Source organism: Heterocephalus glaber, unplaced genomic scaffold (genome assembly GCF_053883595.1).
Source record: "Heterocephalus glaber isolate CG9 unplaced genomic scaffold, H.glaber_assembly_v1.0 deba00000122, whole genome shotgun sequence".
Classification (NCBI taxonomy): domain Eukaryota; kingdom Metazoa; phylum Chordata; class Mammalia; order Rodentia; family Bathyergidae; genus Heterocephalus; species Heterocephalus glaber.
The window spans coordinates 5,689,458-5,712,704 of NW_028258138.1; the positions used below are offsets into that span (position 1 = coordinate 5,689,458).

Genomic DNA, 23,247 nt, shown 5'->3' on the forward strand with positions numbered 1-23,247 from the left:
CCTGCCGCCTGGCTGGATGTACCAGGCTGCAGTGTTCACTGCATTTTTGAGTGCACCCTGTAAAGGACCCCAGAATTGCTCCAGAAAGTGGCAAGAACAATGAGATAAGTACGTTGGATGCAAAGGGAAGTATTCTGAGGAGGATTAATGTGTCTTTTACTGTAATAATTAAAAGAAAGTTTAAATATTTATCATATACAGTGGTATCTTGGGTCACAAACTAATTTGTTCCGTGGTGCTACAGAAGATGATTGTGGTCATGTTTGTCACCCAATGCGGAGCTCTCAGGCGGAAGCAAAATTTTGCTGAATGTTTCTGTTTACAAACTGAATTGTTCTCAAACGGAAGCATTTGTGAACTGAGGTATTACTGTATTTTGATCACACCCCGTGTGCCCCAGGATGAGTGTTCCAGATGACGGAGGTTTGTCCCCTCAAGTGCAACTCAAATAACAAACCCTTCGAAAGAGAAGCTGGAGACTGTTCCTGAGCACGCAGACCTCTCCCTCCCTTCACAAGTGTAATCAAAACTTTTCCTCAGGCCTGCGTGTCACAGGCTGGAACTTCAACTGCTGTCAGGCCTCCAACACAGAGTGAACCCAGAAGGCTGGAAGTGGATAGGGAATCGGCTTCTCTAACAAGCACTCCCAGCTGTGTGTTTGGGCCGTTTTCCTCAGATTTACGGCCCTGGGCTGTTTTCGCTGTCAGGATTGCTTCTCCCTGCTTTGTGTGCACTCCCAGCAGCTCTCCTCCTTTATTTGCAGCTTCCAGACTACTCTGGTCTGGGATCCCATCACTTGAACTCGTTCGGTTTCTTAATGAGAAGAACAGAGGAAGACACAGACTCTGCTCATCTCCACTCCAGTCCTGGATGCTGTGCTGAAACACGCACCGTCCTAGTGGTGGGTGGGCATCCTGTCTCCTGAGGCCGTTTCTTCCTCACTTGGGGGGTCTTATTTGCATCCCAGAATCTACGCAGATGAAGTCTCTAGATCAACAAGGGCCAGGTGACTGTAAGGTTTCTGGACTTTTTTATTTATAGCATATTAATTCAAGCACAAGTATGAGAAGTGGAAGCTACACCTGTCTGTTGGGTGGCTGGTTTGTTTTAAAGGGCTCGACCGACAGGTCTCTCCCTTCCCTCTTCTTCCCTTTCCTTCTTTCCCTCCCCTCCTGTTCCTCCCTCTCTTCTGTCTTTCTTCCTTTCTTCCTATCTCCTCTCTCTTAAAAGGGTAATCTTAGAGCTAAATTGTTCTAACATATTTGAATTATATGTAATGGGATTCTCAGCTTATCTCATTGAGATTCCAAACTAAGAGAGAATCGCCAGTGAATCTTGAGGATGAGCATTTTTTCTAACTTGTCATTTTAGAAGTTCGAGCCATCCGTTGTTTCACAGGTGAGTTGAAGCACCAAGCACGAGAGCTAGGTCAGTATTTTAAAGCAACCTTTGTGTTTTGATCATCTCTTTCATTTCCGTTTCCACGCTAGGCTCTTAAATCACTTCATTTAACAGTCATGGAGATGGAACAGGGTGAGCGTCACACGGGATACAGGACCTGCGGTCCGGGATGTCAGATGACACAGCGAAAGGACACAGGCAGTGAACGGCAGGGCCACGAGCAAGTGCTGCCACGATGCAGGTCCAGGGCTTCTCCTAACCAGCCCTGTGGTCATCTCTCAGCCCAGCCGAAGGTGTGAATGACCACAGCTGCCCAGGCTTGCCATTGACATTAGGGTGTGGTGGACTTAGGGTTTGATGAAGCACTGAGGTTATTTACTGATGGGACCCATCTGCAAAGATGTTGGCCCAGAGCCCAGATCTGATTGCTCCAGAAGAATTTTCTTAGTCTTACTCTTTGGGAAAAGCTACTTCATAGACACAGTGACATGAGAGGAAGTATATGATCCGAAGGAGCCAAGATAGAGGTCAGATGAAGTTTAGGGATGGAGGAAACGGTCTCCCAACTTCCGTCCACCCTTACAGAGACGGGATGCTGGCTAACCATCCACTCTAGGACCACACCTGCGTCACACGTGAGGTGGTCTGACAGGTCGCAGAGTGTAACGGGAGGCAGTGGCAGCTCAGGATGCTTTTCTGTTCTCCTCACTTCCCCCTTCCAGTAAGGTTCACCTCTGAAGGGCTCCATGTTCTCATCCTATTTCTTCACCATCCAAGCCTCCCAGGAAGGGAACATTTACAGTTCAGGCTGAAGTTTTTCAGGTATGGTTTATCTGTGCCTCTATCCAACCATGACCCCTGATTCTCAGCACACAGTAGGCACTCAGCAGATTGCTCCCCGCTCTCCTGCCTCAGTCCCTTACTCCCTCTCTCCCTCTCTCCCTCTGCCTTTCCCTCTATCACTGTTTTCCAAGAGTTAACAACCTGTCTGTGTGTGTGGACCTCACGCTGGATTGGGAAGGAAAGTTCCATCTGTTCCCATGTCAAGTACTGGGACCAGGGAGGGGTTTGCTGCTCTCTGAGCCTCACCTCACTCATTTCTTCTCTCTAGGGAAGTGGCAGCTTCTCCCCACTAGCGAGACTGGCTTGGGCTTCAGGTGAGCAGGCAAAGGCTGGTTCTCAGATGCCAAGGTCCCAGTGACAAGGGTCCTTTACCAAGGGCTCACTCCGAGGCTTCCTCAGAGCACTGAATTTATTTTGTTAATATATGTGTGTGATAAACAGTAATGACATTCATTTGGGGGAATTGTACACACACCTGTTGCATCATGACCGCCCCTACCGCCCCCCCCCCCCCCCCCGTCTCTGCCCAGAGCGCCTTTCTATCTCTATGGAGTCTACCTCCCTGTTTTGTACCTTCTCTTTTATTTGCTGTTTAAATTATTTACGTCTTGGGTTTCTCATATTTGAGAAACCAGGTGATATTTAATCTTTGGAGTCTGATTTATTTCACTTAGTATTATGGTTGCAAGATCTACCCACTTTCCTACAGGGACCTCAAATCTATCCTTCTTTATGGCTGAGTAATATATATGTACATATATATATATTTTTTTCCTTTTATCTTATATTTTCTTTATCCATTCATCTGTTGATGGGGCTATGGGCCACTTCTGTAATTTAGCTATTGTGAGTTGTGCTGCCATAAGCATGGCTATGCAGGTATTGCTGTAATATGATGTCTACCTATTTTTTTTTTTTTTTTTTGGTACTGGGGATCGAATGATGTCTACCTCTTCCAGGAAGATACCTAGAAGATTAATAGCTGGGTCAAATGGGATTTCTAGTTTTAGTTTTCGGAGGGCTCTCCATACTGATTTCCATAGTGGTTGTACTAGTTCACATTCCTGCCAATAATGCAGACAGCTTCCCCATCCCCCATAGCCTTGCCAGAGAGATCTAAGTTTTAGATTAACGATTTCAAAAAATGGAAGCCACCCTAGTTCGATCCCTGGTACCAAAAAACAAAAACCGAAAAACAAACACCTCCCCCAAACAGAAGCCATCCCAATGCAATCTACTAGAAACTGCCCTTATAAAAACCTTTTCTTTCTTGGTATGATTCAAATTGAGTCTAATTAGTATATAATTGTTTTGAAATATCGGTCTACAGGATAAATTACTCATTTCAATGGTTCTTTATATTATCAAACACTCTTCAGTATTCTCAGAGTCATCATCTCCCATCTATTTATCTAATTACTTTTTTACACTGAAGCCTTTCTGCTCTACACCACAAACCTGACGAAAGCTGAATCTGTCCCTTAGTGCGTGAGGAATTGGTTTCAGAAGTCCCTGAGGTTGTTCGAGTGCTTTACCCATACGCGCAGCATTTGGATATAATGTGAGCACACCCTCGGGCATACTTAAATCAGCTGTGGATGACTTACAATAAATACACAATGGGAATTCTGTGTAAGCAGTTGCTGTATTGTTTTAGGAAGTAAAGACAAGAAAGAGAGTCCAGGAATGCTTAGGGCGAATGTGTTTTTTCCAAGTATTTTCTGTCTGCGTTTGGTTGAGTTGATAGTCGTGGAAGCCATGGATCCCAAAGGACCATCAGATACCCCTGGATTCTGTGTTTCGGTTCGTAAAGCACTAGGATCACCTGCCCCAAGACCACCAATAGATAAATAATGGTCTGGTTGTATTGAAATCCCTGGGTGCTGTGTGTTAGTTTTGCTCTTCAGGGACTGGCTGGGGCTGTCAGCATGAAAGGCCTGCAGTGTGATTCTCAGGAAACCTCAAGGCTTGTAAATTTTCCGAATGCCTAGGAGCATTTTGCTGAAATCTGGGGACAGTACCATAGCGACCAAGAAGACACCTGGCCCAGTTAAAACACAGGTGCAGTCAGGTTACAAATGTGAATTAAAATATCCCACAAAGCTGTTCCTTGACACATAAGAAGAGGGACACAGCAGGCACCCATCGAAGCTGCACACTTGCTGGATTGCTGGGTGCTTTTCCATTCAAGCTGAGCAAGCTGAAGCCACACCTTGGAGGGGGGAGGGAGGAGGGGGTGGGGACCTGTGTGGTGGCCACTTCGAGGACCTCTGGCCGGGTATGGGTCAGATCATGGTTCTTTGGGTCCTCCAGGCTCCAGGGACCTGGGTCAGGACCTCTGAGGATTCCCAGGGAGGCTTCTTCCCTGGCCTTTACGTCCCTACCCTGCCCAGGGCGATGCCAGTCCCAAATCCTCTCTCTCCTCTCCACTTCCTGATGCTGTGACCTCCCCGTGGCTTCTAAGCGCCTCACCCTGTGGGCGTCACCTGGGGTTTGCTGAAATGGAATGTGATATGTGCCCCCTACCACAGTTAAAAAGCAGAGTGACCCCCGCATCCCTATTTATCACTTGTGTCTCAACTGCTTCCCCCTTTACCTCTTGGAAATAAATACAGTGGGTTTTATTTTCTTTCAGAATAATTGTGAACAGCATAAGGGGCGTAAATTGTGTGTAAAGCTTGTCAGTTTAAAGTAGACAGAATATGTGGTTTTTACACACCACGGAAGACTACTCTGCTAGAAAGAAGGATAAACTTGAGACATTTGTAGGAAAATGGATGCACCTTGAGACCACAATGTTAAGTGAAAGAAATCAAACACGCAAGCGTCAATATTATGGTTTCTCCTATATGATGAATCAAAGTATAAATAAATTAAAGAGCAAACTAAAAGATAGCAAGAAAGGAGATAGATCTTTTGCAAAAGGAAAGGGGACCAGGAGATGAAGAGAGAAAAATCTGGAGAGTGATGCAAATGTTGGAGCTAATATGAAGCATTTTTATCAGTCCTGGGATTGAACCCAAGGCCTCATGCATGCGAGCCAAGTGCTCTAGTCTTGAGCTGTGTCCCCAGCCCTGCACCATGTCCTGGTTCGATGGCTGCTGGCCTGACATTCCACCGTCTTGGTTCTGCCAGGACTTCTTGGTCCAGTGGACAGGTAGGTCTTCCTTCTTTCTGAAATTCAGAGGTTAGACCTCAGTCTTAGAGTGAATGGAGAAGATGGTAGAGGTCCCCCTCAGTGACAGGGGTAAGTTCTGAAATCCCCTGTGGATGCTGAATCCATGCATAGTATTGAATCTCATATATATATATATATATATATATATATATATATATATATATATATATATATGGTTTATCTTATGCATACAGACCTATGATAAATTTAATTTAGACATAAGCACAGTAAATTATGAACATCAATAACTACTAATAGAACAGTTATAATGATATATTATAATAGGATTACCAACATCACTATTCTTGTACTTTGGAGCTATTATCAGTAAAACAAGCATTACTTGAACACAAGCCCTACAACACCACAATAGTCAACCTACTAACTGAGACAGCTACTAAGTGACTTACAGGTGGGGTAGCATATACAGTATGGATACACAGGACAGGAGGGTGACTCGTGTCCCTGCCAGGATGAAGTGGGATGGTGTGAGATTTCATCATACTATGGAATAGTGTGCAATTTAAAACATATGAATTGTTAATTTCTGGAATTTTCCATTTAACTAGAACTTTGGGAAGTAAAATCGTGGGTGGGGACCACTGAAAAGTAAGAGCAATCTGACATTCTCTGAGAAACAAAATATTCCCCCTGAGAGCCACCAATAGCCTGGTGAGATGCCATAGGGCCTTCTCTATAGCCTATATTTCTAAAGTCACTTTCTTTAAATAAATGGTAGCTTAGAGTTAGAATAAAAGGGCTGAATTAGATATTATTCTTACCATAGATTCTGAGGGAGAACAGTATCTATGGTGATCTACGGTAAATCTTTATTGAGGCTGTAAATAGCCACAAAGAAACTAATTCTGTGAGCAGGCTTCTCTAAGCAGTCATATTAATGAGGAGCTACACCCCGTTGATGTTCCATTGTATTCTCTGGCTTTTAAAAGCAGGGTTAAGGGGGTAGGGAGAAACATTCTTGTGATACTTTCTATTTTAATAGCAGGAAATTAATAACATCAATTCCATTTGGAAACCTATCAGATGACCTCTTTAAATGTCATTAATCTTTCTGAGCTAGATGGCACTGAGAGCTACGTTACATGTATTTTATTGTTACTTGAAGATACAGTTGATGTTTTCAGTGTGCTGTGGTGTAGATGGGAACTGTGCCCCCAAAGTCCGTGTGTTAAAGTCTTGGTCGTTTGGGTGGTGTGACTGGAGGTGCTGTAGACATTTAGGAGGTAGGGTCTTATGGGAGGTCCTTAGGGGACATGTCCTTAAAGGTGGTTGGGGACCTTGGCTCCTTCTTCTCCCTGCTTTCTTTCCTGGCTGGTGAAGTAAAAGGTTTTACTGGCCATAGGATCCTGCCACCATGAGCTGTCTGTCCTAAAACAATGGGCCCAATCTACCATGGACTCAACCCTCCAAACTGTGAGCCAAAATAAATCTTATCTTTGTATGAACAGATTATCTCAGGTATTTCATTACAGTGACAGAAAGCTGACTAACCCAGGGCTACCCATGCAATGGCAGGTTCAATATCCCATGAGCAGAGCCATCAATACTCTTGCCTCTTGATTAATATCACCCTTTGGAGGATAGGGGTGAACTTTCTCTTTGACATGGAGGGGCCAGAGGTTGGCCTGAGCTAAGGAATGACAGAGCATGTGGAATTGGGCTATGAGAGATGAGTCCCCAGCCAGAATCCTATGGGAGGGCTGGAAAATCAAAGCCGCAGTTCAAAAGGGCAAGGTGGCCTTTAGGGGTCTGGGATGAGGGGTCTCTCTAGTGGATGGGCTGCTCCCCAGGGACTCTGGAGCTCCTTGGACAATACAGACAGGACAGGATTGTGGGAACAGTGGGTGGCCCAGCATGGTGGACAGCTCAGAATGATTCCCTCATGATTCTGGGGTCTCCAGCCGAGTTAGGACAGTGCTCCCCAGGCCTTTGGACACTGATGTTGTATACCGTGCCAGCCACAGGGCAAAGGTCCCTCCTGACAGAGGGTACAGGAGGAGAGTGCCACAAATGTTCTGGACGGAGAGCAGCCCTGGCAGGGACAGCTGCGGTGTTCCCTGGACTGCAGCCCTCAGTTTCCCTGAAGATGCTTTCTGTGTAAGATGGTGGAGGCGATAGCCAGGCCAGGTGCCTGTGTGCTTCCGTCTTGGTGCTGCCCACCAGCTCAGTCACCGTCGCCTGCTCAGGCATGGGATGGCAAGTTCACGTGTTCAGATCAAGGGAGGAAGATGTGGGTAGCTTTGGAAAAGGGATGGTGGACAATTTTCCTATTTTCCTCTACTGCTTGATTATGGACAAATGGGCCGAATTTTCCATTTTGCTTAAGAGAGTTTATCAAGTTACAGATTATTTGGTCCTGATTTAGCCTGCAGCTAAATCAGCTTCTCTGTTCTGAGGGCCACTGGTACGTGGGGAACTGATATGGGAGCTGTAGACGCCTAGCGGTGAAAGCGTTGTGTCTCTTCTCACTGCCGACTGGTTCAGAAAGGATATAAACAGTTACCAATGGCTTATGGACAGAACTGTGTCCCCTCCGTACCCATACGTTAAAGTCCCAACCCCAGGTGTGATTGTATTGGCAATGGGCTCATCAGGGGGTGGTTAGGGTTAAATGCGGTCGTCATCGGGAGCCAATCCAATGGGACTGAAGTCCTTGTGAGAAGAGGAGAACATCAGAGGGCTGTCCCTCTCTCTGTGCCCACATGGAGGAAGGGCTGTGTGAGGACACAGCGAGAAGATGCCATCCACAGTCAGGAAGAGCTCTCAGTCTGCTGCACCTTGATGCCAGGCTGTGAGAATGAAAGATCAGGTGCCAGAGCTGCCTGGTCTGCGATATTTCATGATGGCTGCCTGATGCAGCAAGGATACCCAGCATCTGAAATAGCAGATGCCACGATGCGGGTTGTGCCAAGGAGAGAAAATCCCCCCAGATGAGCTCCTGAAAGCATCAGCAACACAGCAGCAGGAAAGTACCTGTGACTCCCGTCACCTTCACCACGCATTTGAGTCTGGACAGCGTCGTGACTGCGAGGAGAACCTGGGGAACTCACAGTGCCTGGCACATAAAAGGAAATCAGCCGCTAAGCAGAAGTCCAGCTGTTTCAGGGTGGTGACATGGAGCGATTTCTTGGCAAAAATCGGAATCAAGCCTGTAGACTGGATAATAGCACTGTGTCAATATTAATTTTCTGATTTTGCTAATTGCACTGAAGTTTTGTAAGAGGATCTTTACTTTTCCATAACATCCTCTAAAGAATTTAGGGGTGAAATGGCACCATGCCTAGAGCTTGCTTTTGAGTGATTGGAAAAAACATCTCAAGTACACATAGATCTTCTAGCAAACGCAGGAGGGATCTCACACGGCTGGTTACACAGAGGGCAGCTCAGCACGAGAAGCGGAGCTTCTGCCAGGGCCACTCAGGAGGGTCAGGTTTTGCTCCTCTGATGGTACCAAAGCTGGGATGGTGGCCATCTGGAAGAAAGGAGGAAACAGAGGCAGCACCCACCCCATGTCTTCACACCAGACCAACGTTTCGCTAAGTACGCTCAATAAGATGAGCGTGGCATTCCCCCGGCGAGTCCCTGGAGGGCAGCGTTTGGAGCCACTGGCTTAGTTCAGATATGTCCACGTAGTGGCCCACTCACTGGGGCCAGAGCACCCATTCTTTTGTAAGCTGAGAGCCTAGCGGGAATTCTGCCCAGCACACCTTGCTCCCAGATCTTGGCTTCTAAAGTCTGTTTGCCGCCAGAAGAAACAGGAAGTCTCTGTGTCTGACCCCAGAGCTTCAGCTGGAAAGTTCAAGATGAGCAGCGGCATCGTTTCGTGGCAAAGAGGAAGGAAAGGCCCCAAAGCTGGTGATGGGAAAGGTTTCAGGGACAAGGAGCCTCTCAAAGAGGCTGCCTGTGGCCACGTCTGGGACAAACTGATCATCCCAAGTAGATAATAGAGCAGCAGATTATAACACATAAAATAAGGACCAATCTGTCTGTGCTGGTGTAAGGAGGCGGGGATGTAGGCTAGGGAGGGGGAGAGCTAGCACATAAAATGAGGATTCGTGCATGGACAAGGTCACCTTTGGGTGCCGATCGCAGGACCAATGGCCAGAATCAGGCTAGAGTCACCGACGAATGCTCATGGAGGCTTGAGGCACAAAGGGAGCTTTTCATGATCTCAAGGTCTTTATCCAGAGATACTCGCTACAGGGTAAAGTAAGAAGGGGACAGAAGAGACACCTGGCAGACACCACCTTTGCTGGTCACGGAGGTTGGCATCATCCAGACTGGGAAGCTCCAGGCTGTGAGTCTTCTGATCCGATAGTCTGAGGGGGAAATTGACTGCTTTCTGTGCATTTCCTGCCAGAAATGCACAGCTTGGGTCTAAACACGAGGGGGCCTGTAGAATAACCCACGTTGAGGGCCATTCTCCAAAATAAATACCTATGTGCTTCAACAAAGTCAATGTCATGAAAGATAAAGAAAGGAGTCCCATAGATTATAGGAGACTGAGAGAGACAATCATAATGTGTGATTGGATTTCCTTGGCTCAAGAAGAAACTGCTGGGGAAACTGGCAAAATCTGAATCGCGTCTGTAGAGTAGATAGTAGCACTGCATCAATATTAATTTGTGGATTTTGATGACTTTGTAAGACTATCTTCACTTTTCCATAGTACACTCTAAAGAATTTGGGGGTGAAATGGCATCATGCCTATAACTTGCTTTCCAGTGACTTTTTTAAAGATCTCAAGTACACATCAGGCACCCAGTGTCTACCTCTGTGTAGCATAGTGAACAGGACCCACCTGATGACTTCACAGGGGTCAGCTTGGGTTACAATTCTGAGCTGGACTCACTCTCAAGTGGTCGGCAGTGAGTCTGGTGAGGTCTGGATCCACAGGGGCAGCCCTGGGGGTACCCTGAAGGCTCTCTAATCCAACACGAGTGAGCGCTGTGGTCAGGAGAGCCCCACAGGGAGAAGAAGAGGGAAGGCACGCTAGGGTCCCCCACTCACAGGAGCTGACCATCTACCTGCCACAGAGAAGCAGGAAGCAGCACAGGAGGGAGCTGACCAGGTGACTCTTTCTGGGCGGAGCCAGCTGATTCCAGGACTAGCTGAATCACATGGGGCCGGCCCTAGGGAGAAGGCAATGCTTGCTGGGACCGACAGGGTGAGAGAATTGGCATTGGTTGGGAGAAGGCAGTATGGAAAAGACAGAGAACAAAAGCCAACCAGGAGAGAACCCAAGGGTTCCTGGTGTGTGTTTGCCAACAAAGATCATTCTAGGGAAAATGAGTTTTATCAGGAAAAATGCTGTGCACCCCTGAGATCCCCTACAGCTAAGGCACCTCCTGGGGCTGCTGGCAGCCTCTGCCTGCCATGTTTGGTTGGGTTGGTGAAAGTTCAAACAATGTCACTGTTTGACAATAGCCATTCTGTATGATTTGAATTATTTCCAATGGGGTTACAAAGTCCGACCTTCTGCTAAATAATGTTCCACAGTTGGCCAGCAGAGGGCAAGGTTTGTTGCGTGGATGTGGACGTAGAGCGAAGGTGGAGTGTCCTCATCGAGGGCCACTTCCTGTAGGTTGCTCGCCCTCCTTGGGTGTAGGCAGGGGGGAGTTTGGGCAAAGAAGGGCTTTTTTGGGGGTGGAATCTTCAAGCTTCCAGAGGAATCAATGCTCAGAGTTGTCGCTGCTGTGAGAAGAGTTGGAGACCTTTCAGTAGTCTGAGTACTTTTCACCCAAAGGAAACCATGGCAAGTGAAAAGGGAATGAAATAATTATGGCAAACTCCCTTTAAACAAAAGCCCTCATGTTCTTTTATCCTTTTCTTTGAAAAGTCGGTGTCAATAATAGCACCATGGACTGATGGAACTCAGCTTCTGAACGGAAGTGCAATTTTAGCTCCTCGAAAGGCCAGGAAACCTCTGCTCCCCATTAGACTCTCCTTCTGGGGGAATGCAAATGCAAACAACCCTGGCTCTGTGAGGAGAAAATACCTCCCTTCCGCAGATGCTTCTGTTTTGTGCTGTACTGCAATTTGTTTTTATGTTGGACTTGTCCCCTAGGACAGGGCGGGAGCTAAAAATGGCTTTGATATTTTTCAGTCATTGAAAAAAATCCAAAGGAGAATATTTTATGATACATGAAAATGATAATGTGTCCATACATAAAATTTTACTGAGACATGGCCATGCTCATTTAGTTTTTTAAACTTAGTGCCTGTGGCTTTTAGGTTGTGTGGCACAGTGGAGCAGCTGTGACAGAGACTGTCCACAAAGCCTCAAATATTTACTATCTGCCCTTACCAGAAAATATTACCAAGAATGTTTTGCCCAGCATCTGCTCTAAAATGCCAGTTCCCTAGGGGCAGGGCCGGCCGACTTTATCTTCTGGCCCGAGGGCTGGGCACGCGGAAGGCTCTGGGTCACCCTGGCCTGCAGGCCAGGCACACCTGCCCAAGACACAGTGACTAGAGGTTTGAGGACTCTTGGAGCTCAGCTGGGGAACTCAGCCCCTGCAGCCGGAAGGGGAGGCAGCCACAGACCAACTCTTCTTTATTTGTGATGGGAACCGTATGTGAAGGGACTCCTTTCCCTGTTCTTTGCTCTTCTGACTGCCTTGCTTGTGATGTGGGAGCAAAGCCGGGTCCCGCCAGAGGACAGCTCCATGATGTAATCAGGTGGAATTAACCGGCAGGTCCAGCCACTCCTGGGTTCCAGGCTCCATCCAATGAGACCCTCTTCACAAAGGGCCTCAGCTGTGCTTCTCCTTGGCAGAGCCTTGTGTGTGACTTGGAGCCTGAAGTCTGTGGTCGTGTGTGCCGTTGGGATTTCTACTTTGCTTCAAACACTCTAGTTACATCAGATGGGGTTTCTAAAACTCGTGGTGAATCCTGGGTAAAATATGCCTCTTGTTAAATCAAATGACCGGGCAGTCTTCCTGGGTAAGCCAGAGGTCTCCTGGGGGCTGCGTCACAGCATGCATGGGTGGGGGAGCCTGCAGAGGGGTCAGGACACTGCAGAGCAAGGGACAGGCACCTGGATGGGTGGCACATGGGTGGGTGACCGGCATGGGTGATGTCAGTTTTCACCGAGCCTAGAAGGCTTCTACTGGCCCAGAAAAGGCTAAGGATACATGAACTAAGTATACGTGAACTATGCGCGGGCTAAGTATCAGCCCAGTATACGTGAACTTTCTGGGGACTCCCGCACGTTATTTCTCATTGCATTGTTTCTTATGGGAGACACTCTTTGGGCACTTGTTGGTTTCGGCTCTCATCACAGGTTCTGGAAGGAGTTAAGGGCAGGGGAATTGACTGTATTTTGGACTTCTGATTAGGGGATGAGGAGGGGCTGGAGTGAGGCTGCAGGGTCTGGCTTGCGTTACCATGTTGTTGACGAGGACATTTACAAGCATGAGGGAGGGAGAAGGGGACAGACTCCAGCTGGGAAATCTCTCCTTCCTGCTTTGGCTGTGTGAGTTGCACAAGCTTTTTGGGCCTCTAGATAAGGATACCAGGCATAGAGGAGAGTCTTGGAGTGCAGAGGTCAAAGGAAAAGGCAGGGCCAGAGATAGAAATTTGGTGTCACATGCAAAAAGATGGTAATTAAAGACTAGGGCCGGCGACAATCACCGAGCCAGAAAATGGAGATTAGAACTCCGGAGGGAAGATGAAGAGGGGCTCTTCTGGATGTAGAAGGAAAGCGGAAGTCATGGAGGCCCAGGGATTGCAGAGGGTTGGATCCAGAGCTGGCCTCTGTGGAACAGGAGGGATGAGGACAGAGTGGTTTAGACCAGCTAAAGAGGTGGGGTGGCCAACGATCCAGTTTGATGGGGACTGTCTTCTCAGCTGAGCACTGCACCAGGTTGGCACCTAGGGGAGGTGCCACAGGGAGACCTTGGGGCGAAGCAAGTGTGGATCGGGGGGTTTGGAGGGGGGGAAGATGAGTAGACAAACATCTAAACTTCACTGCCTGCTGTGGGTCCAACTGTGGGTTCCTTTCGTCCTAGGCAGGGACCCACGAGTGGAGCATGTGGCACGTGCCCCAAAGGTAAGTGTGCAGGATGTGCAGCACCCACTCTGCCCCTCTTCAGTGGGCTGTTAGTGTCCTGGGCTGTGGGTGGTCACCATCAGGATGTCCCTGTGCCTGGTGGAGTGTGTATCAGGCTGCATTCCCAGAAGGAAGCTCACAGCACCACTCTGCCTTTCGATGGGCAATAGAGACATCTTGCTTTGCCAACACGGGAATGCCAAGTGCCCACAGCGAGTCTCTTCCCCCTCTGGGATGGGCATTTCCAGCCTCCGAGGAGCTGGTTTGCCTACTCACCAACCAAGGGGGTGGCTCTGCGCCTGAACTATGGCAGCAGGCCCGGGAAGTGCTGTCAGGACCACTCCTGCCCTTCCTGCTGGTGCTCAGTCAAGCTTCCATGCTCCTCACATATAATGGATGCCACCTCTTGCTTCCCTCAGGGACAAGCTTGGATGCGCTGTGGTGGACACAAAGGAATCAGGCTGGAAGGCCCTGAGAGGTGTTTGAAGCCTTTCTTGCCCCATATTGGATCTTGTATGTTCTCCAGAGCTTCTCTAGAGGAACAGACCAGACTAGCAACATTTTTGCTCCCTGTAGGCTGCCTGCCTCTTCCAGCAGCCCGTTTCTCTTACTGACTATCCTAAGGAGAAAAGCCTAGCTCCTTTATTACTCTTTCCGCTTAGTGCATTGTATTAAAACCACTTTAATTTTGGGTGAATGGGAGCCTTTGGGTCCTGCCCGCCAGTTCTCCCCAATTCAGCATCATCACATGTCACTGCTGGTGTCAGCTCTGGCCAACCCCATCCAGAGTGGCCTGGCACCAAGCCACGCACAACCCACAGTGCAACTGAGTGGCCAGCTGACAAACCCCGGGGGGAGGAAAAACTAAAGCTTAACAGTACAAGGAGAGAATCAATCCTGACTCCGAACTCCCTGCCAGAAAGCTCTGTCAGGAAAAGATGCAGACTTAGCTCTGCCTCACTGAACCCGTTGAAGTTCTCCTTTCTCTGGAAGCGTCCAGCCAGACCCCTTTGGGGATGATGTGGTGGCGGTGGTCGTAGTAACTCCAGTAAACCTTTCTCAGAATTTAGAAGGCATTGAGAGCCCCGTAATTTAGAAGGCAAGGTATCAAGGTCACCAGATATTTTTGGGCTTGGATTACGTTAATTAATGACATTAAATACTCCTGCAGTATCTTTCCTTTTGGAAGAAGTGGTGGAAAAATTTAAAAACTTATATACTCTGTGGCGTCCAAACTTAGATCGTTAGGACATTCGGTGAAGTAGGATACAGTATCCCCAGCTGCTGATCATGAAGTTTACCATATTTGGGGAGTGGTCGCTATCAGTTTTTAAAATTCAGGTGGATATTTTGAAAGGAAGTCCTGAATAGATGAAATGACTCAATGCTGAAAGAACAAAGACTCTTTAATGAATGGTAGATTTTGACCTAGGAAAAAGATACTCACTTGTCATTGATTTTTGAAAATCATTCCTTATAGAGATTTACCAGAAGGTTTCTTCAGTGAAGTTTTTTCAACCAAGTTCTTAGCATTTCAGGTAATATCAATTAACTCTTTCCCCAGACTAGGTAGTTGGGTTTATAGCTCTTAAAAAAATGGTAAGTCCGGAGACAACAGCTTGCCAGTGGAGAGATTAGCAGTAGCGTTTCAAAAGGAGAAGATAAGATTTAAGGACTGTAACGGAGACAAGCTACTGTTACGAGAAACAGCTTCAGTGCACTCCAACATCTTGGATCTCACATTATCCCGTTTCAGCAGAGCGGCACTCTGATTCCAGCAAAGGAAAAGGGTACCTGAAAACCAGACCTGACAGCACTGTACTCTCCCAGGGGTGTTTCATAGACAATGATTGATTTTGATTTCAGAGCTATGGAGCAGCACATCTCATGTTCATATGTGGTTGTTAAAAATTCATATGAAATCCTAAAGAATTTTAAAGACAATCGCTAACATTTGCAAACCAACAGAGGAACCTTAAAGAGAAAGAGGAACTAATGGAAGAAGAAGAGAGAAGAGAGCACTTTCAGGCCAGTCGCCTACGCATCTGATACAGGTTATCTTTCCTGGGTCTGTTTTTCTGCAGGATCTTCATGGACCAACAGCACTCACAGTGTGCAGAGCCCTGAGCCCTGGACACCACTGTCAGGATCCTTGCCCTTCAAGTTCTTGCTCTGTGAGTGGCTGTTTGACCTCAGCCAAGTCAGTTGCCTTGAACTTGGAGCTTCTATCTTGTCACGTTACTGAAACAAGGGTTGGGAGACGATTCCAACTCAAAAGTGCTGTGGTCTGTGATGGGGTTTACGTGACAGTTCTCTGCATGTGGGCGATGCCATGCTAGAGATGGGACTGAGCTGTCCCATGGTGAAGGACATCTCGTCTGCTCCTACTTCCTTGTTTACATACTTGTCCCTTGAAAGCCACAGGGGATGGATACTAGAACTCCTGCAGGTACAAAAATCTATCGACACTCAAGTCCCTTATATAAAATGATGTGGAATTTGCACATAACCTATACACATCTTTCTGTATACTTTAAATCATCTCTACATTGTTTATAATACCAAATGCAGTGCAATGTTCTGTAAATAGTTGTTTGTATTATTCAGGGAATAATGATAAGAAGACAATGACAAGTCTCTATATGTTCAGTACAGATGCATTTTTTTTTCTCGAATATTTTCAGCCCTTGGTTGGCTGAATCCACAGATGAGAACTCACTATATCCAAGGCCATTGTGAAGCGTTATTGGCCTTTTTTTTTTTTTTGGTACTGGGGATCGAACTCAGGTCCTTGTACTTGCAGGGCAGGTGGCGGAACCACTGAGCTAAATCCCTGGCCCTACTGGCAAGTTTTGTTAAGTTGGCCCCAACCCATCCTCTACGTCCCCCAGTTTTCTATGGAGTGTTTGATCTTTCACAAGCTCTCTTTGAGAAAAATACTTATCAGGAAAGGAGAAATCAGGGTTGGAAGGGGAACTCACAGACTGAGAGCCTCAAAAGAGATCTCAGCCATTTACAATGTTTACAACTTTATTTGGATCCCATTTCAAACAAGCAGACTGCAAAACAACAACAACAACAACAATAACAAACCCCCAGACCGAAAACCCAAAACCTGCGACATTTATGAGACAGCTGGAAGTTTGAACACTTAATAGACATTGGATTGTAAGAAAGAAACCATTGGTAATTATTTTAGCTGACAGTATCGTTGCTGTGTTTTCAAAAGAGTCCTTATCTTCTGGAGAAGCATACTGAACTACCTGCGGATAAAACGGCATGCTGGAGGAAGTTAATGAGTGAGGGTGTAGATGAAACATTTTTGACCACGAATCACCAATGATCTGAACAGAGTGATGACTCTGAGGGTGAATGATATATTCAGTCCATTTTGGTGTTTAGAGTTTCCATGATAAAAAAGTGTAAAAATTCTAAGAGGCTCACAGGGTGGGTGGGGGCTCATCCTAATGAGGTGCACTTCTAGCGGGGCTGGGCTGCCCGTCCTGGCCGTGCAATCGCTAGGGGTAAATATGGAAGTTCATCAATCAGCAAGGCTCGGACGAGGGGCAGGCTGGCAGTGGGCCCAGTTCTGGGTAGCTGCTGTCCCGCCCCGAGGCCCATTTGCCCTCTATAAATAACAGTCTATATGAATGCTTTACTATTTTAATGCGCACTTGCTGCAGCTGCTGAGCATGTTTGTTTATGTAGCTATGAAGCCTTCTGTAAACATCACTATCTCAAAATTGCCCATGTGTCGGAGCATAAAGGGCTCCCTGTAAAAATATATTTGCAGATGAGTCTCGACCGGCTCCTGGGTGCCTGCATGGCTGGTGTCAGAATTTTCCAGGGTTTGATTCATTTTCAAAAATAGAATCACATGATGGGAAGGTTCTTGGGAGGTCGCCTCCAGCATCCCTCTGCCTTTAGGCAGGGCCAGGACGAAACCACTCTTAGGATGCGGTCTGTCCTATATGGTGTCAGTCTGTCTTCTACCAGATCCCTAGGACAGGCAAGGCCTGGGTCCTGCCAAAGGGGCTCACTCGTCCTACTCTGAGGAGCTGCTGACGTGGGGATACGAGGCACCCACAGGGCACCACTCGCTGGTCCTGCACTCTGCCCACGAGGTCACCTGCTGCAGGACACACCACACCAGGGTCACCGTGTGCCTGCACGGTGCAGGTATGGAGTGCAGGATATAGCAGGGGCTCCGCGTGGAAGAGGCCTCCTGATCTAGGCCACTGCACACAGCCACTTAAGGTCGACTGAGACATCTGGGGAACAAATAGCCAGCGTGGTGGGAGGAAGGCCTGTCATTGTCAGCTCCCGGTTCTCAGGGGTCCTGGTTTCCAATACAGCACCGCTGTGCTTAGCTCTCTGCGAGTTTGTTTTCCTCCAGTGCCTTTGGTCCACACTTTTTTCCCCTCTGGTTTTGATACACTGAAGCATTTTTCTCCCTAAGAGCCCGTTTAAGGCCCATAAATCCCAGTCGCAGTTCTCATTCACAAAGGAAATGCAGAGGGAGGGAGGAGACAGGGCCGCCTCAGACGCTCCGGGAGTGTGGTTCCTGGAACACCCCTTTTCCGCTTTCCAGAAATCAGAAAACTATTGTTTTCTTTTTTGTTTTTTGTGTTTTTTGTTTTGTCTTTTGGTACCAGGGATCGAACTGGGGACTTTGAGCTTGTGAGACAGGCAGCAGAACCACTGAGCTAAATCTCGGTCCGAACTATTGTTTTCTTAAAAAAAATTTTAATTTTAATTTTTTGAAAAAGAACATCAATAGTGGTTGCCTTCTTCCCCGGACAGGGGTCAGAGCTTTGATTCTTCTTGCTGGCAGCTGACCAGTTTTCTCTAAGAAAGCTGAGGAAAGGTCGGCGAACCCTTGGAGGCAAGGGCCACTGGTTATTATCAAGAAGACAGCATTTCTCCCGTTGCCCGGGTCTCACTCATTCCATGCTGTACTCAGGAAGACAGGGCCCGCTCCCGGGAGAATTCCGGCTGGGGCTGCACGAGGGTCATTTGCTTACTCCAGGTACAGCCCTTGGGTGTTTGGAGACAGGGCCTTGGCTTGAAGGGGCACGGGGAGCTCCGGGCGTGATTCGAAGCTGAGATACTACCAGAGGCTGCTCCTGCAGGGTCTTCCCGAGCTCAGACACCGGGAGAAATCTGCGCACCGCCCTCGCTGCATCGGATGGGGGTGTTATGGCAGTGGGCGAACACTGCCGAGGCTGCGTCTTCAGGACACCACTAGGGGGCGCCAGAGTCCCTGTGCTCAGCCAGGGCTGGAGGCATTTCTGGGCTGTGGGCAAGGGACAGGCTCCCTGTTGGAAGCAAGCCTCCCTCTCCCTCCTTCCCCTCCCCTACACAACTGTACCCCAGGATCAAGGTCCCAGTCACCCTGTTACCAACACCGGCGGTACTTATTTAGTATTTTACAATAGCGACAGATTAAAATACGGAAAGAAGGCTTTTAAAAATATGAGGCTCGTGAAGAAGTAAGTCATGGCTGGAGTTACTGCTCTTTGTCGGTTTCTCTTACACAGTTGTATACCCCAAGCACACACCGCAGTGCTAGGTCCTTGGTGGAAGTGAAATAAACACGCAGTGACCCCTCAGTCCCACAGGGGATGGAGTCCAGAACTCCCCAGAATACCCAAACCTGAGACTCAAGTCCCTCGTGTATAATCAAGGTGTCCCCTCCCGTGGACTCAGATTATCTGTTAGATTATAGATTCCTTAAAATGTCTATTACAATGCAAATATTATGTAAATAGTTGTTGTTCTGTATCCTTTAAGAGTTAATGACAAGAATAAAAGCCAGCAAATGTTCAACACAGGAGGGACCCGAGGGCTGACTGCATGTCCTGTCCGGTCCTGATTACTTAAGGCCAGGTGAGGTCCAAGTTGCCTTTGTTCTGTGGAATGGAGAGCACTCCTATCACTGAGCTCCTCCTTACAATCTTTTACTCTCATTTTTCAGAGTTTGCTGCATTTAAAAAGCTTACTGCAAAAATGGACAGCGCTGTAAGAGAAATTGGGTAGAGGTTGTGTCTTTGCCTCTTGCACAGGCAGACAGAAACATGGGACCAAGGACTCTCCTTTGAAAGGGACCACCAGGGGTTGGGTTTCTCGGTACAGGTCCATGAGGATGCTGGGTCAGCACAGATTTTCAGATGCTATCAGCCACGCCAGAGCCTCAAGTTGAAGCCTTCAAAACATAGCACAGACTGCATGCATGCGAGAGAGATGACTAGTGATAACTCAGAAGAACAGTGAAGGAATGACTGAGTTGGAGTCCTGCTTTACACTCTTCCTGGAAGGCATTATTGTTAGCTTGAGTCAAGTTTATGACTCTATTTTGAGGGGTTTTACAGATAAATATGGGCAGGACTTGCTTTGCTGTTGGGATGCGGAACAAGTGCAAAGTTCCGATCGAGTGAAGACTTCAATAAAACAGACTGTTTTCCCTGTGCTGAGAACAGAACGTGCCCCTCAAACACACCTATTAACCATAGAGGGGTCAACCAATGGATCTTTAATTTATTTCTTTTCTGCTGTTTTTTTTTTTTTCTGGGTCTGCAGTATAATATCTATTGGGATTTTGCAAATAGAGTATACAGAGGCTGGGGTAGCTGGTATAAAGAAAAACCAATGCTGTTTGTCTTACGAATGGCTCTCAAAGAAAGGCCAAAATTGCATTTCTCTCTCTCTCTCTCTCTCTCTTTGGTACTGGGGGTCAAACTCAGGACCTTGTGCTTGCAAGACAGGCAGCAGAACCACTGAGCTAAATTCCTGGCCCAAAATTGCATTTTTATTAAAAGCAGTTTCTTAGGCTTTTTTGAAAGGCATAACTTCTCTATCTTGGGTCAGTAATGGATAACCACACATATTTAAATTAGCAGTGTTTTAAAGACATGTAACAAGTGCTTTAAGGATAGATCAAATTTTATAGTTTTTGGTACCAGGGATTGAACTCGGGACCTTGTGCTTGCCAGGCAGGTGGCAGAACCAAGATCAAATTTTAACTTGAGCAAATATTTGGAAATTTAAAATATATGAAATGCTCTCTTTTATTGTTCATTAACTCATTTCCTAAAGGGATCTTAAAAGCTAAATGGTTAGAGTTCTGGGCAAATAGACTTCAGATTGTAAGACATATAGACGTACCGTTTCATGAAGCAGGGACTGTCCATTTCTGTACCTTGGAGGAAGCAAGAGCATCAGACAGTTTCAATGAGCATTGAACCCACAGATAACATAGATAACACCGGATGGAGCCTGTCTTACCTGTGGCTTCCACCATCCCTTCTAGGATGACCACAATCTCCAGTTCCTCTTTAGGCAGCTGGGCTTTGGAGATCTCCCAGAAAGGGCTCTGTTGGTTAATTTCGTGGCTGATGATCAGCGGTGACACCAGAAACAGACGGTCATCCCCTGTGTAGTAGCCTACATTGATGTCCGTCTGGTTCAGGGGGATGAACTCCCCTTCTGAAGTCTGTTTGGATTTGATCAACTTGGCTCTGATGGAGGCCTCCACGATGTGAGAGTTCCTGAGGTCCCCCACCCGGAACATCAGGCACAGTTTCCCATCCCGCATGGAGATCACCGCGTGTGTGGAAAACACCAGGGTCTCTGCCCTCTTCTTGGGCTGTGATATTTTTACAAACATGCATCCCACCATGAATGCATTGACAATGGATCCCAGCACAGACTGGATTAAGAGGAGAATAATTCCCTCCGGGCACTTATCTGTGATGACCCGGTAGCCATAACCAATGGTGGTCTCCGTCTCTATGGAGAATAAAAAAGCAGAGACGAAACCGTTGAGGTTGGTGACACAGGGAGTCCATGAGGAGTCCTCTATGTGGTCCATGTCTCCTCGGATGTATGCAATTAGCCACCAGATCATTCCAAAAAAGAGCCACGTCACTGTGTAAACCATGACAAAGATGAGCAGGTTGAACCTCCACTTGAGGTCTACCAAGGTGGTGAAGATGTCGGTCAGGTAGCGGTAGGTCTCCCGCACGTTGCCATGGTGCACGTTGCATTTCCCATCTTTCCTCACGTATCTCTGGATTTTCCTTTTGGTCCGGTCCCGGCTGATGTGTCTTGGCAGGTCGTCCCTGGCCTGCTTAGGCAGCTTTGGCTGGTGAATGGCCACGGGGCTCTCCACATCCTGATCCATGGAATCGCCCTCCAGGACGTTAGCTGGTGGTGTGGAGAGAAGAAAAGAGAAATAGGATGAGACGCTGGCTCTTTGGGGACAACAGAACCGCACACTTTGTAAATGACAGTGAAACCCAATAAGCCGTGCATAGTTGTGGACAGGGTGAACAAAGGCATGGTTAGTGGGCGCCTTCTGCAGGGGCCCCTGGCCCACTTGCTGGATGGTGCACTGTGATCTGGCTTGGACAAGTCCTTCCCCATCCAGCCCTAGGGGACGGAGCTCCCTGCCAGCCAGCAGCTGCCCTTGAGTCAGCTCTGATGGCCGGATGTCTGCCCCTCTCTGAGGTGCTGCAGCACAGGAGAGGCAGTGAGCTTTTCAAAGAAGACCTCCTGGGGTTCCAGTGGGCTTGGCTCTCCCAAGAGCAAGAGTAGGTTCTTGGGCCTGCTCCTGTGAACCGAACTGTGTCCTTCAACCACAGGGTAGAGACTCAGCCTCCAATGTGACGGTGTTTGGAGATGGAGACTCTAGGGAGACAGCTGCTAGTTGGAAGAGTGGGCCCTGGTCTAAAAGGAGGTAAGTCCTTAGATGAGGAAGAAGAGTCTCCAGGGGTGGGCATGAGTAAAAGGGGGGTCAGGTGAGACATGGTGAGAAGCAGCCCTGTGCAAGCCAAGAAAGACCAGAAACCAGTCCTCTTGGACTGTAACCTCCAGAGCAGAACTGAAAACATAAACGGCTGTGTTTAAGCCACCCCTCATGTGGAAATCATTTACCAAATGCTCATGAGCCCACCTCGCAAGGTTGTTATGAGGTTAAACGAAACCATACACTTGACTTGAGCTTATATGAAACAGACATGCAATAAACACCTTTGGTAATAAATCGTTCCCTTATTATTTTTCATCTTTAGGGCAAGAATTTTGAGCAGGCTTTTTACATTATTGACCAGGACTTAAAAAATTTTTCTAGTTTTTGTTGGGAAATACGCATCCATTGTACTTTGAGGTTGATTCAGTGCCAAGGCTAAAAAAAAAGGGTAAAGAAATAAAGGAATGTTCCTTCTCTTTCTGTGTGTTCACCCATTTAATTTGGTTTCTGCCTCAACATTTGACCTTTGCAATTTGGTGCGTGGTTATTCTTTCTGATGGCCATCAAGCTAAATGGTTTGCCATAATCATTAGTGAACGGTGCATTAGGAGAGCTCTCTTCGAATCTGAGTGCCAAGAGAATTTTGGGACTGGTTGTGCTACTAAATGGGTATAAGCCACTGTATGAAATTACTTGGCTAGCCAATAGTTTTAGGGCTTCTAAAAGTTCTATAAACAGTTCCTTCCTCCAGGCTGTCATTCTGGGTCCTTTGCCTGTGCTCTGCTGTACTTCTTCAGTGACTACGATTTTTCTGGTGGGAAAGTGACTAAGAGAATGGCCAGGGGTGGGGCTAGAGCAGAACCTGCTCGCTCCTGGGCCAGCCTTCCACACACCCAGTATGTCAGCTTGCAAATCAATAGCACAGATCTGTTTTATGTTTCAGCCCAAGCAACAGAAAGCATCAGGGCTGCGGGATCTGCTGCACGGTTTGATAGCTTTGAC

At 47.4% G+C, this 23,247-nt stretch overlaps 1 protein-coding gene across 4 annotated transcripts in view; it reads right to left on the bottom strand.

The window, feature by feature from the left end:
• Positions 1–23,247, bottom strand: part of Kcnj6 (potassium inwardly rectifying channel subfamily J member 6) — a 251,331-nt gene that overhangs the window by 46,739 nt on the left and 181,345 nt on the right. For 2 of the 4 annotated variants that reach the window (XM_004842378.3, XM_087212257.1), the window contains exon 3: positions 20,781–21,701. In XM_004842378.3, the coding sequence (XP_004842435.1) occupies positions 20,781–21,701 (921 nt within the window). Of the gene's footprint in view, positions 1–2,777; positions 5,419–20,660; positions 20,695–20,780; positions 21,702–23,247 lie in introns of those variants that run through there. The other 2 variants (XM_087212262.1, XM_087212267.1) reach the window with 2 other exon arrangements.